This window comes from Myxine glutinosa, chromosome 3, assembly GCF_964187855.1.
Source record: "Myxine glutinosa chromosome 3, kmMyxGlut1.1, whole genome shotgun sequence".
NCBI lineage: Eukaryota > Metazoa > Chordata > Myxini > Myxiniformes > Myxinidae > Myxine > Myxine glutinosa.
In genome coordinates, this window is record NC_136263.1 from 113146556 (window position 1) to 113162261 (window position 15706).

Sequence of the window (15706 nt, forward strand, 5' to 3'; positions counted from 1 at the left end):
GATGAGGAGGACAAAAGGTTTGATGGTGATTGGATGAGGCACAGTAAGGTGTTGTTTGAGGGGGGGGGGGGCAGAGCGAGGAAGAAGGTTGGAGGAGATGGAGGTGTGGAAATGTAACTCATTGATTGGGAATGGTAACTCATTGATTAGGGCTGGTAACGAAGCAGATAGACGATTTCGTAAATGAAAGTCAGGAATGTGCACGAACATGGTAATCTCTTGTCCACCTGGTCACAGCCCCAGGCTGGAGCACCCCCCTATTGTTTGGTAAATGGAACTCACAGCAGGAGGGGAGTGAGCTGGTGCCAGTGAGGCGACTGAGTAAGCAGCGGAGAAGGGATTACGATTTCAGCGGACAGAGGATTAAATGAAGTGTGCCGATATAAACAGAAGGGACTTTGAGCCAAGAGAGCACTCATCCTCAGAAGCCCTGCACGACGGAATGAATGCGTACCACGAGTTCGGCGCTGCAGCCGAACAAGAAGGACTATGCGGATAGAGTTAACCTGGTCCATTGAGTTAAACGATATTATTTGGTAATGGAATGAAGTGAATAACCAGTTAATAAAGTTGTGACCTTTTGTAAAACCTGTTTCCGACCATTGGCGTCTTGAGTCTCACCCTACACTTCCACGACAACTTGGTGGCTACCATACGTGGATCAAGTGGACATCGCCAAGGTAAGCATGGCTTCTTGTGGATTGACCATTATGATATACGAACCTGTGTATAGTTATTTTGTATGTATATGGAGAAAGTGGTGTTTGGGCTTCTCCACGCACTATTGGTGCAGGAGAGCCCTCAGAAGGAAGATATAGATGAGACCTTTTGGCTCCGGTGATGTGCTCGCGACACAGAGATCCATTTGAGTTGGTCTAGGGTGCTGGGTAGTGGATCACAAAGAACCATTGCTGAGCTGGTACTCCCGGGTGCTGTGGCTACTACCCAAAGAACCATTTTTTGTATGATTAAGATGTAACGATTTTAACGATCGTCCGAGGTAACGTCCTACAAAATGTCTGCTCGTTCTTTTTCCTTTGAGTCGTAATCCTGTTGAAATCTCATTTACAAAAGCGGCAGTTAGTATGCCGGGGAATGATCGAGGTCCTTGATGGCAAATCAGGAATAGTGAATAAGCGGACAAAGTCACGGATGGAACGTTTTAAACGATTGTAGCTATTATTCATGTTTTTCGAAATGATTTCTGTAAATACTTATTTTTGCGCTGTCTAAATAAAATGCGCCAGGTCGACGCTGGTCATTAAGGGCCTTACTGTGACCTGGGAGCAAACGGGGCATGAGTGCACCATGCGACCATTTGCTCCCAAGTCTTGTAAGGCCGGTACATTTGTTTAGCACTTGAAAACGTACCCCTGAGCTGTCCGCTCAAGGTGTGCGATTAAGACGACAGGTCCACAGAATGTTTTTTAGATAAATTAAACGAAATTGTGTAGGACCAAAGCCGTGGGTACAAGGTTTCCCGCCATTTTCTAAAACACCTAAAACTCGTTCGATCAACAAATAAATTCATGACAGACAACCCCATCTCATACCGGTCCAGAATTATTATGAAAGATGGCGATTGGATGAAAATTGCATCAAATTTTGTCCAGGTCCATCACTAAGCCTTTGAGACATGCTTCACGGTTGAATGAAAGACAATAATTAAGTGCTTTTGTGGAAAAGCAATGGCAAACCACCCAATGTCACCACTTTCATGAGCTCAGAGAAATAATAATTCCAAATTCCACTCTGATGGCTCAATGGAAATCGGCAGCAGAATGAAAATCAACAGACAATGGAACAGCTAGCGACGAGTGTTTGTGAGTAACAACCACCCTCGGGTCGAGGCTCATAGGAAAAGTGATACTTATTGATTCGGCACGCTTACAATAGATATTAATGGCGAAGGTTGTGGTTGGTTCGATTTTGCGAAATGAACGTTCTTTGAACAAGTTAAATGGAAAAATAATGAAAAAGTATATAATTGTTTACTCTCTGAAACTGGGTATTGTATAGAACTCTGGGTATAGTTCTCAAATCACTCTGGGTTGTGCCTTGAAGAATGAATTGGAGTTGTGACAAGGTATAGACAGATGGGAGGTTGCGATGCTGGTACTGTGGATTCTATGAGACAAAGTACAGACAAATTTTGTTTCACTTCTAAAAAGATTTGTGGACAAAAGTGGGTGTAAGGATGTAGGGATGTAAGGATGTAACGATGTGAGGTAATATTGAGTTATGGAATTAATTGCTTTCAACAATGCAAAGGGTGACAAGATATGGGATTTTAATGGGATTTTAATGGGATAAATATAGAAGATGTTTGTTTTTGTCAAGAGAAAGTGACAATTGGCTGAGAAGTCACAGAGGCCGGGTTTTGGGCCTTTGACAGCAGAGAAATTGTGTTTTGACAGCAAAAGACTTCCAAATAATGTTGTTGTAAGACGTTTCCACAACGTCGCTACAACGTTTCACTTTCGTTGTTGCAACGTTTTGCTCCAACGTTTTGGGAACATTCAAATGTTGTGGTTTGCTGACGTTTCCACAACGTCGCTACAACGTTTCACTTTCGTTGTTGCAACGTTTTGCTCCAACGTTTTGGGAACATTCAAATGTTGTGGTTTGCTGACGTTTCCACAACGTCGCTACAACGTTTCACTTTCGTTGTTGCAACGTTTTGCTCCAACGTTTTGGGAACATTCAAATGTTGTGGTTTGCTGACGTTTCCACAACGTCGCTACAACGTTTCACTTTCGTTGTTGCAACGTTTTGCTCCAACGTTTTGGGAACATTCAAATGTTGTGTTTTGCTGACGTTTCCACAACTTCGCTACAACGTTTCACTTTCGTTGTTGCAACGTTTTGCTCCAACGTTTTGGGAACATTCAAATGTTGTGTTTTGCTGACGTTTCCACAACGTCGCTACAACGTTTCACTTTCGTTGTTGCAACGTTTTGCTCCAACGTTTTGGGGACACTCAAATGTTAAGTAAATCGGATAAGAATTCACGAGTTATTTAATTATTAGCGATTAATGAAGTACTTATTTAATTAATTACATTTCTTATTAAATTACAGTAATTACATTACAGTAATTACCTGAGGTAATTACAGTAATTACAGTTCCGGTAATTACAGTAATTACAGTAATCATTACAGTAATTGCAGTAATCTTATTACAGTAATTACATTACATTAACTCAGGCACCTTTTGAGTAAGGAAGCTGATATTTGGACATGACACTGACCAAGTGATGTGGCTGTCAAGGAAAATTTTGATTTATTGATTAATCATTTAATAAATTAACTCGTTGATTTATAAATGACTTATTTAATTAAAAGTCCTCAGAGATACATCTTCGGATGAAATACTTGCAGATTGGTTATGCTATGAGCCAATTGATTAAGGAAAATATTTTGTGATGGCCATATTGGCAATTTCGTGGCCATATTCGTGGCAACTCAGTTAGTGCCACTGCACCTTTAAAATGCATCCCTGCGTTCATTTTTCGATCGATTGAGTTGAAATTTCGAACAATCGGATCTGGACTGTCGTTATTAACGACTCCAGCACGCACCCGTCCAATCAGGATGGAGCGGTATGGTCCCCGGATTATCACTGCCCGCAGTTTTAATTAGATTTACTTTTTCTCTTGGTCATATAATTTTGAAGACATGCATGTCATGATATAGGAAATGTTTGTTCTGTTGAACGGAATAAATGTTGTTTATTTTTGTGGGTGTGTATTTTTGTGTATTTTGGATATATTTTCACGACTAATTCCAGTTAACATCCTGCAAAATTTGCTCGTTTGCTGGCCGAGTCGAAATTGCGTTGAGTTCCTATGGCATGCGCCATTAAAAGCGCTGTGTAATGGTTGAGCTCCCTTTATTTCGTTTTGGTCATGCGGATGAGCAGACAAAGTGACGAATGCTGTGGCTGGAGCAGTAGAAGCGATGTTTTTAATTGAAACGATTTAATGAGGAATTAAAAGTGGGAGGGGGCAACACCACACATACCTCTTTTAAGGTGTGTATAAACCCTGGAATAAACGTGGGAGGGGGCAACACCACGCATACCTCTTTTAAGGTGTGTATAAACCCTGGAATATTTCAGCAATCAATACAATGCTGAAACTATGTAAGTTAAGATATGAGTAATTTAATGAGTAATTTAATGAGTAATTTAATGAGTAATTTAATGAGTAATTTAATGAGTAATTTAATGAGTAATTTAATGAGTAATTTAATGAGTAACTTAATGAGTAATTTAATGAGTAATTTAATAAGTCATTTAATGAGTAATTTAATGAGTAATTTAATGAGTAATTTAATGAGTAATTTAATGAGTAACTTAATGAGTAATTTAATGAGTAATTTAATAAGTAATTTAATGAGTAATTTAATGAGTAATTTAATGAGTAATTTAATGAGTAATTTAATGAGTAATTTAATGAGTAATCTAATGAGGAATTTAATGAGGAATTAAAAGTGGGAGGGGGCAACACCACGCATACCTCTTTTAAGGTGTGTATAAACCCTGGAATAAACGTGGGAGGGGGCAACACCACGCATACCTCTTTTAAGGTGTGTATAAACCCTGGAATATTTCAGCAATCGATACGATGCTGAAATGATGTAATTTACTGTGTAAGATGGTCGACCTTGGGTTTGTTTGGGTTTTGTTGTTTATTTTTGTGGGTGTGTATTTTTGTGTATTTTGGATATATTTTCACGACTAATTCCTCCCGCTCTTTAACCTCCATCACCTCTACCACCTTGTTCATTTTCCTCGTCAGGTCCTCATGTACCGTCTGACACTCTTTTTTAATTACCCATACGTCCTTTTTCATCTCCTTCTGTGTTGATTTTAAACCCTCTATTACCGCTGTGTTCTTCTTTACCTGGTCCCCCAACTCCTTTTGTCCCACTGTCAGCTGTTCTACTCCCAGCGTCAACTCCTCTATACCACCTTGCAATTTTACAGTCCCCTTTCTCACCTCCTTCTCCATGCGCTCCTTACAGTGCCTCACCTCCTCGCGCACTCCTCCGACCTCCTCACTCACACCTCTTCTGATCTCTTCTCCCATCACCTGCATCTCCTGCCCAGATGCCACCCTCATCTGCTCCATTTCCTCCCTGTGAGCATCCAATTTAGTTTCTACCCCCATTCTGACCCCCTCTATCTGCTGCCCCATTTTTTTAACTTCCCTTTCCGCTTGGTCCCTCATGTCCCTCAATTTGCCTTCCATACTGTTTTCTAACCCCTCTAACCCATTTTTCACTCCCTCTATCTGATTCTCCTGGGCAGCCATTCTATTTTCCACCCCCATTAACCCATGTTTCACCCCTTCTATCCCATTGTCTAACCCCTCTAATTTCTTGTCTAATCCCTCACCGGTACCCCTCGTTTCGTCCCTCATTACCCCCATTTGGCCCTCCAATCGCTCACCGTGAGCATCCATTTGGTTTCCCATTACCCCCATTTGGTTTCCCATTACCCCCAATTGCTCACTCTGCAGTTTGAGGGACGCCTGCATTTGCGCCATAAATTGCTCCATGAGGGCCTGCATTTGGGCCATCCCTCCCACTTGTGCAGCGGGTACGGCCGCCGTAGCTATGTGCGAGGCGCCATTTTGCGCGCCCGCAACCTCGTGCGCGAGGACGCCATTTTGCGAACCTGCCGCCCTCACTGCTTCGCTCTCCTCATGTCCCTCAATTTGGTCCTGGATCGACCCTGCCTCACTCTCCTCTACCGGAATCCAGCCGTCTTGATCTGCCATAGCGCAACTTTCAAAATTCGGGTTTTTTTTTTTTTGTAAAACAAAATCAAATTTCGCCGTTAATAATTTCGAGCGCATGAAGCGCGCTTCGGGTCCAATCCCACTTCCCGACACCACTTGTTACGGACACGGCTTAGATGTTATGATGGGCCGAGCGGAATGGCCGCCGTGTTCGCACAGTTTACCCGATTCCACCCGACGTTGACCAAGTCGCGCTATGCTAAATCAATGAAGGAAAGGACACAACGGCTGGGATAAATGAAACGACACAAGGGGTACAGTTCTCAAGACCTCCGGAGGAGGATATAATTGGTGGTGGAAAAAAGGGGTAGATTACAAGGTAAGAGGTAAAGCACAGAAGAGATAGGCACTTAGACACAATCTTATCTATCCCAGACAGACCACAGACAAACGGAACAAGACTGACTTACACAGGGATTGATGGAAGGGAAGGACAGGCAGTCGATAGCACAAGGTGCACCTTGGCTCAGGGGCAGAATCAAGCATGGTCCAGTCCAGAGATGCGGGGAGGTATTGCAGCGCTCGGAGGTGGCGTCCTTCTCTTTCCAAGCTGAGGGCGCATCTGACGTCTCCTCCCTCTTCCTGCGCATGCTCAGCGGGGAGTGACACGCCCTCGGCTCATTAGCTCCGCCCCAGATGGGATCGGTCCGCCGCTTCTATTGGGTGCGGGGGGTTACCGGGCTCCGCCCTTGACGAGGAGCTGACAGCGAGCCCCTACGTGGTAACCCCGTCGAGCACATGCTCAATGGCGGCTAACCAAGCCGGAGTGAGGACGCGCACTCCCCGCGCCGCCGCCGTTGTTGTTGCTGTTGTTGTTGTTGTTGCTGAACCGTGAGGAAGAGCTGCGGGGAGGTATTGGGAGGTCCTAAACTTCCTAACGGTGCCATACAATCACATTCTGGTGCAACGAAGAGTCAGAATTAATGGAAACGAGTCCTCAACTGACATAGACTAAGAATAACTAGCAAGATGTCCTATAGTTGTCTACGTGAGATGCGGTGGACCTGGATGCGACATTTAATGGGGGAAATAGGGGAAGGTCGGGTCTACAGAGTGTTGTTTACAGAAAATGGGACTAGGGAATGGGGGATTGGGGATAGTTGGGAAGTATGGAGGAAATAGGGGAATATTTACAAGCGGATATGGATGGAGGCCAATCTCATATCCGCAACATTGCACCCTTCTCTACCTCGGGGCGTCCCGACCCGATAAATTTTTACCTACGTTAGTGTGGCACTCAGATGTAGTTCCCTCTACTATTAACTCAACCCTGAGTGCGACAGTTTTACAGATGTTCACAAATGAGTAAATATGTCCCCCTGCGATGTTGCACCCTTCTCCTAACAGAAACACACCCACAGGATAACCGAATCGCGGAAAGCATTCTCAAACTAAACATACAGCCGGTAGGGAGCATTATTTACACAAGACTGATATTTACACTATGATCCAGGACCTGTTCTTTGAGGAACACATGCAGATGTTATGCATAGAGAGAGAGCACGCATGCCAGCATCGATACACCAACCCACGAGTGCCCTGTGGCCCTACGGCCTTTAATAATGTGCAGAGCACCCCATCCAAGCACCAAAAGCACCACCCCATCATGTACAGTCAGCACCATCCGGTGCACCAATAAAGTGTTCATAAAAATGCACAATTAAATATCCATGGTCACCGGTGGTGTCGCAGCCGGCCCATGTTCTGCCGCTGGTCTTGCCTTCATGGAGCACTTGGCCTTCTGGCTTCCTTAGAAATAAAGAAAGGCGCCAACCGCGTCCATTTCTAAATTGTGGCCGTCAGGGGGGCCAACTATAAGTGGTTCACCTGTATGGCATAGGTGCCACGTTGACCCAGAGGTCCATCAACGGGTGGTGCTTGCCCGCAAAAGAACTGCGGTCCATGGTGGGCGGCCACAAAAATTGCGGTCCATATGGTGTATCGATCCAGGCAGCAAGCAGCGAAAGTACAGGCCCACAACTGCGGAGCCAGCACCTCTCTCTCTGCCCCAAAGCCAGATCCTTGGAGGTGGGAGACAAAATAAGACAAGTGAGTAAGGTGGTAAGGGCGCAAAAGTGCATGCAATATAAGGTAATGCACACTGGGGGCACATGGGAACCAGGTGAGACAGGTATGTTCCTACCGTACGCCCCGCCCCCCCACCAGGTAACCTACATTGCCCCTCCCTTACCCCTTACTGTATCCACAAAACACAATACTACCCATAAACATCTACTTTACACATCAATAAACGTCCCTACTAGTCTAGTAGGAAGACTAGGTCCCCCTGCACCACCCGGAGATATACTTCTAATCAGTGTTTCTAGATTGGAATAAATGTGTAGAAAATGACTAGCTATGGCCCCAAGCTGAAAAAATGTCCCACATACCATTTTTATGCAAATTACTGCTGCCATTATCAAAAAAACGATTTTTGACATATCTCAGCCAATATTGCAGATAATTGAAAAATGAAGGTGTCTAGACCCATGTTTTGAAGGGCATAGATCATGATAGAACTATTCATAACATGATTACATGTGTCTATGGTATACTAGTATGCATATTAATGCTGTAATTACAAAATAATCAGTTTTACAAATGATAAGGATACGTTAATACTGCAGATAACTTAACATGGTACATAAGGGGTCTAAACCCAGGTATTTTCAAGGTTAAATGTCAACAAGATGCTCCTGAGTCTTGCATAGGGGCGGGACATTGGCAGTAACATTGGTACCACTCAACTTTTCTTCCCACCATTGACTTTGTATTGCGAGAGATTTTCACTTGCTTATTTAAAGGTTTCTCACCCAGCCCACGTAAAATCTACCAACTCCTGCTGTTAACTCCCAAACATATTTTTTTATGTTATCCAATCACAGTGCAGAAATGACAGACTAGAGATCCAAATTAGTGCTGCTATAGCTGCCATTTTACATTTCCATCCATGTAACATGCGCGCTCGCGCGCTCGTATCAATTGGTAATGTCGCGCGCTCGTATCAATTGGTAACGTTGATGTTATTGAATACCTCAGTTGAAAGTTCAGTCTTCCATTCCATCTGTGTGTTGTTCTTGGTATTCATCCTCCAATCTAGCCAGGTAAGATGCTAACTATAATGTTACTCACACTCTTGACTTCAGTTTCTGCATGAAATCATAAACAGGCAGAATAACAGCTGAGCCAGCTAGCACCATGTTAGCTAACGTTAAAGCTAGCCTCATCTATGTACAGTATGTTCCTAATGTCGGTGTAACTTAAACTTTTGTTAATGCCAAACATGAGACATATCTGTTGACTTCTGTATATGAATTGAACCAGAAAGAGGCACGACAGCTGAGCTAGCTACAGTAACTTAGCACAATGTTTCATTGGCCTAGATAGCTAACGTTAGTGTGGAAGAATTTAGATGTTTTAGCTATTAGCACTTTTGATGCCACTAAACATGGTTTAGTCAGCTAAAAAGTACCCTAGTGTAGAACATGACTCAGAACCTCTGTTACCTCACTGAAAACTCAGAGCCTCCTTTCACAGGCACTTTTAACATCATTCGTGATTTCTTATTTGTCATTTAACAGTGATGGTAGACATCGACAGCAAGCATGCCCAAAAGAAAACGGAGTGTAGAACCTGCAGCCCAAAGCTCTCCTCCTACATGCATCCTTCATGTACCATCCATGTCTGATCATGGGGATTTCACGCCCCTCCGTAAAATTAAAGGATCTGCTTCAGAAAAACTGCAACTGCTTCAAAAGATCCGGGATAGACGTCTCAACCAACCGCATGACTCCCCATGTCGTATGCAATCAGTATGTGATCAGATCCCGGCAACTCTTCCTGATGACCTAGAAAGAGTAGGATATCACAGCAAGTGTTATAAGCACTTTGTCCGCCACTTTCATCGTCTGGGAGATGATACAGAACCAGGGCCATCAACCTCATCATGGCATCACTCTCCTCGTAAACCAGGAGGTTCTGCTGAACCCATCTTCCCGCCAGAGTGTATATTTTGTGAGAAAGTTGAGACCAAAGATGCTCATCGCAATACTGAGAGGCCTACAACCTTCCCATCCTTTAAAAACAAAGAAAATGCATGGGAGCAAATCGAAACACGGGCTGAGAAAATGGGTCTCTATCGACTCCATCGAAAGGTGAAAAACAAAGACCTCTTTGCATGTGAGGCCAAACACCATCCGTCATGTTTTAAAGCTTTCCGCACAGCATTCTACAACTATGAGCGTGCGATTCACAGAGCCGAAGCACCAAAGGAGCAGGCTTGCATGTCAGCCGCCCATGAAAAGGCATTCAACTCAGTACTGGAACACATTCAAACCCAGGTCATCCAGCAGAATAAAGTTCTACAGCTTTCTTCCTTGCGCTTGCTCTATGTCGAGGAACTGAAACTGAATGGATATGAGAACTCAAATTATCGGTCAGAGAAACTACTGAAACGCCTACAGAATGACCCAATCAAGGAGCATATCCACTTCACGAAGGTTGATCATGACAAATGTGATGTCATTTCTTTCTGGCTTGTGCACAGCTCAAACATAACAGTTTCCAATGCTCTCGCACGAGCATTCACACTCGGAAGCACAAACAAGAACCAAAATGTTGCCCTCCAACTTCGCCAGGGTATTCTACAGGCTTTCAGAGAGTGTAAAGACCAACCATGGCCACCAACAGCTGAAGACATGGAGCTCAATCCTGAAGACATCCTACCTCCAGACCTTGTCCGCTTTCTCAGCGTGCTAATGACTGGCAAGGAGGGCATCGAGACAGAAAAGGTGAAGCGTCTGGTCTTCTCCATTGGACAAGATCTGTGCCGTGCAGTGTCAGATGGAAAATGGAAGTTACCAAAGCACATTCTCCTCTGTGTGACTGTAAGGCACCTGTTCCGAAGCAAACAGCTCACCACAATACTACACAGGCTTGGACACTCTGAGAGCTACGATTTCGCCTTGGAGTCATCGTGAACTAGAGAAGGCAGAGATCAGAAAAGGCGAGGAGGCCGTTCAGCGAACCCTAACTACTATCAAGAACTTCACCAATCCGTTCACCATCATTGATAAGGACAAACTCTACTGCCTGGCCTCTGGTGCTCCCGTCCCCATGGATGTTGAGATGGATGTGTTACAAGCAGAAGCTGTGGGGAAAGCTGCGAAAGCTGACTTCATCAGGCGCCTGGAAAGCGGAGAACCTGAGAGCTTCTTCAACCCAATCAAGAGAAAGAAACTCAAGACCATGGAGGCTAGTAACAAGAAGATCACACTAACATCCTCACAGGGCAAGGTAAGGATGTAATCCAATACCCAAGTGCTTTTGTATTTTATGTTGTATTTTTAAATGGCGTCCTGTACATGCTATATTGAGATACAAGATTGAACTCCAAATTTGTTTATTAAAGACAGTGCACATCAATGAACAATGTAAAGATTGTAAATATGCCAATTTATAGCACATGAATAATTTTCACCTGTAGTCCTTCCTGTAGTACATATCAACCAATCACCATTTATCATTCCAGGTCATCCAGTATCAGGAGCAAAGCAACCTTGCATTCCTGCTCCTTGTCAAGTCTCAGAGTCAAGATGAGCCATTAGACCTGGGAGAACTCATGAAGTACTGCCTGATGCCAGTGCCTCCTAGCCTTGGGACACCAGATGGGTTCTTCTGCAAAACCAACAAAGCCTCCATTCTGCACTACCTTTTAGAGGACACCACACCACAAGATCTGCAATACCCCAAGGATGCCCTGTTCATCCAGGATGGAATGGCGCTGCTGCATACCCTTGCCAACCTTCCCCCAACATGTGGTGAGATATGCTTGCAGGTGCTTGATCAGATGGTGGCCAAGCAGCACTTTCTGTTCTCCACTGACAGTTACCATCCTGAGTCAATCAAAGCGCAGGAAAGGCTGAGGCGGGGCAGCTCAGAGAAGATCATTCTGGCTGGACCAGCAACCAGGAAGCCATATGACTTCAAAATGTTCCTTGCAAATGACGACAACAAAAAGCAGATGTGCCAGCTTCTTCTGAAAGTGTGGAGTGGACAAGAGGCAGCTACCAGGCTGGAGAGAACAGAGATGGCTGTGCTGATCGTGGAGGGGAAGGCCCACCAACTTGCCTCAACGAATGGCAAGGTAAAATTGAAAGCCCTTCGTGAATGGCGATTCAATTTGTAATTTTTCCTGAAAAAAAGGTGATTACCTGTGATGTTTGTCTAGATCTGAAACTGGCAGTGACTGGTGATTGAAATGCGGTGCCTTTTTGTGTTTCAGGTCGAGGTACGTGAACTCCCCACGATCTACAGCAACCAGGAAGAGACTGATACCAGGGTGGTTCTGTACCTCCATCATGCTGCTACCATCGGATACAAGAACGCTGTAGTCAGAACACCGGACACAGACATCCTCCTGATCCTGCTCCACCATGCCCACAACATCAAGCTGACGGTGTACCTGGATACAGGGTCAGGGAAGCATCGCCAACTTGTCAACGTCTCTGAGCTGGCAGAATCCCTGGGAGAGGACTACTGTGCCACTCTCCTGGGGTACTATGTGTTCAGCGGAGAAGACTGCACCAGTGCCTTCAAAGGGAAGGGAAAAGTCGGGCCCTTGAAAAAGCTGGAGAAGAATCCCAGGTTTCACAGGGCATTCGGTGAACTGGGTGACAACTGGGATGCCAACCCTGAGGTGGAGAGGCAGTTAGAAAAATTCACCTGTGTGATGTACGGCCAGAGTCGCGAGTCATCAGTGGACATTGTCCGTGCCAAGCTGCTACGAAAAATGGTGGGAGAGGACAAGACCCTCACATCCAAGTCCAAGGTTGATCTGGCTCGCCTTCCTCCATGCCAGTCTGCCCTGAAGCCGCACATCCAGCGTGTGAACCACCGCGTAGCATTGTACAAAAGAGCCGATCAACCTATCATCGAAAAGCCAAAACCTTATGAGGAGCAAGGATGGATAAGGACTGATGAAGGACTGTTGAAACCAATGTGGTCCAGTGGTCCCATCCTACCAACCTCACTGGTGGATCTTCTGAACACAGGAGAGCACGAAGAGGAGGAGGAAGAGGAAGGAGAAGAAGAGTTTGACTCTGACGATTTCGATGAAAATGATGATGACTGACTCAGTGTAGAATCACTAATGCTAATGATGTTTATCTAAAACAAGCAAGAGAAGAGTGGTCACATTGAGTGCTAGGACTATTTTGACAGTTGTAATATTTAGAAAAATAAAACTTTGTGTTAACGTCTGTGTAGACGGACCTTAATATGAGTCTATTATTTCGTAAAACTGTGATTATTTTGTAAATAAAGCACTAATTAGCATACTAGTATACCATAGACACATGTAATCATGTTATGAATAGTTCTATCATGATCTATGCCCTTCAAAACATGGGTCTAGACACCTTCATTTTTCAATTATCTGCAATATTGGCTGAGATATGTCAAAAATCGTTTTTTTGATAATGGCAGCAGTAATTTGCATAAAAATGGTATGTGGGACATTTTTTCAGCTTGGGGCCATAGCTAGTCATTTTCTACACATTTTTTCCAATCTAGAAACACTGATTAGAAGTATATCTCCGGGGGGTGCAGGGGGACCTAGTCTTCCTACTAGACTATACTGTCTTCCCCGTTCCTCCCATAAACCAAATTCGTCTTCTCTCCCTCCTAACCAATCAAATTTGCCATTTCCAACTCAACATCAAAATTTGCCATCACCAATTCATCATCAGTCCCTCCTAAGGAGGGAGAGATGGAATCACCCCAATGTCTCATCCACGTCGTGATGCGTCTCACAAATCCACACAGCAATTCTCCCTTCCTGCAACACAAAACAAAGAAACACAGGTGTGGAGTCATCATCACCACAGGTAAGTGGCTGCGTATGGTGCGACAGGTTCATCAATCCTAACTATTTCCTAAATGACTTTAACAACTTTACATTACCCAGGGTCTTTCCCTGCAAATCCATTGGCCAACTTACACTATGGGTTCTAAAAACCAATTCCCATTGCCCAAACTGTGGTGCTTCTCAATTTGGGGTCTCACTCCCCCGATTCATCTCCCGGTGCCCTCGCACAATTTCTGGGCTGTGACGTGTAGCTCTCCCAGCAGGTCTACCCACCTGCACACCTCCACCACTGTAGTTGCCACCCGAGCTTACCTGCTCCTCACCCTAACCTAACTAACTGGGGAAGGCCCTCTCCCACTCTCACCCCCTCAGTGCCCTCTCTGGCACGGGCTGCCCGATCCACACCCGGGATCCTCAGGCACCCACTGACACTAACGGCTCCCAGAGCCCACCTGCGGCCTCACCTGGCCGACATCCTCACAGTGGTGGAGTGCCCAAACCAACTACACACACTAACAGGCTACACGCCCAGCCATTTCCACAACACTAATGCACCCATCCACAATACCATTCTGCAACCGCACCACAAATGCCAATATCCAACCACAATTTACCTATACCCTCTACCTAACACTTACACTACCCGCCCCGGGTACTCGTGAAAGGGGTCCACTCTTCCCCCATCCACACCTTCGCACCATGCACACCACTCCGTACCACTTACTCCAACTCTCTCCACACCACTCATTCCAATACTCCATGTACTCCACACTCCATGTATTTCACACAACCATTCTCCATACCTGTTGTTGCACACCTGTGCACTCATACTTGGTGCCGCCTGCACCCTTCTCTCCCCCAAGCGCATTCGCGCTGATCCACAACACTCACTGCTCCACACACCTGTCCAGTTCTCACACAGCATCATCTCATCTAACTACTCCCCTCTGAAACTTGCGCTTCCCAGTCGTCCCTTTAAACTATTGCGCTCCCACGTCATTATCATCCACACTAAACTCTACCTGCGTCCCCACTACAGGTGTCATTGTCACTAACTAACCTTAACGTTACCTAATGTCATCTTCTAGGTCCCTACACACAATATCCTAACCCACCCGGGCTAGTTTTCACTGCCATACACCCCATAAACTATAGCGCATTTGCCCCCCCCCCCCCCCGTGAGGGATGGCAGAGTTGCCATCCCACCACATCGGGGAGGTCCTACTATCAATTTGGCACACCAAATTTCAGCCAATCAAAAATTTTGCCAATCATCTGCCAATCATCAAATTTTGTTTTTCTAATTTCGGGGCCAAAACACTATCCTCGTCATTACAGTCTACTTACCAATGCCTCTCGGTGCGCCAATTCACTTCGAAAGCTCGGCTTCGTACAGCCAAGCCATGAATGCGGGTTGTTTGGTGCCAGCGGCTGGATACGTCCCGCATTCGGTGCAGGGAAGGAGGTTTACCCGGGCCGAGGTCCCACGCACCATCTCGGCACGGGGCCATCCCATGGCCCGATCTCGACCTGCCGGAATGCCTCAACAAAAAGTGGTCGCCATGACGACCCTTCCTATCGGGCTGCCCACTCTGCCTAGTGGAGCACGGACGCGGCCGTTCAAAGCGAGGCCCAGCGTGGATCGCGTACGGCAGTCCTTTCGAACCCGCCGTGGCTCGGATCCCCGCTGGTTCTCGCAGCACGCGAAGCCCGGCACGCACCGAGGGCCCGAGTCGGCTATAAGTCGCTCTAACCGCTAACCCGGTTACCGTCGATGCCTCACCTGCATGCTTATACGCATATGCTACCCCTTTCTTGCCCATACATCCAGCTGTTCCCATGCTCCTCGTCGTACCTTCTCTAACACACCCAGGTACACTCATTCCACTCACAGCCTTGGTCACACACCTGACCACCGAACACTTTGGCACACATTCATTGGTCGCACACCTCACCAACACACCTCTTCGCGCCCCTTCCTCGGTCACCTCCTCTGTGACAATCACAGGTGTGCTTTCACTCGCACACCCAACC

At 45.6% G+C, this 15706-nt stretch overlaps 1 protein-coding gene across 1 annotated transcript in view; it reads left to right on the forward strand.

Annotated features, from left to right (window-relative positions):
* LOC137432038 (uncharacterized) overlaps positions 1 to 13064 on the forward strand; it is a 15785-nt gene extending 2721 nt beyond the window's left edge. Inside the window, exons 3-6 of the mRNA XM_078773597.1 lie at positions 1330 to 1333; positions 10739 to 11100; positions 11336 to 11950; positions 12089 to 13064. Of these exons, the coding sequence (XP_078629723.1) occupies positions 1330 to 1333; positions 10739 to 11100; positions 11336 to 11950; positions 12089 to 12937 (1830 nt within the window). The 3' untranslated portion in view covers positions 12938 to 13064. The remainder of the gene's footprint in view (positions 1 to 1329; positions 1334 to 10738; positions 11101 to 11335; positions 11951 to 12088) is intronic.
* Positions 13065 to 15706: the final 2642 nt, after the last annotated feature.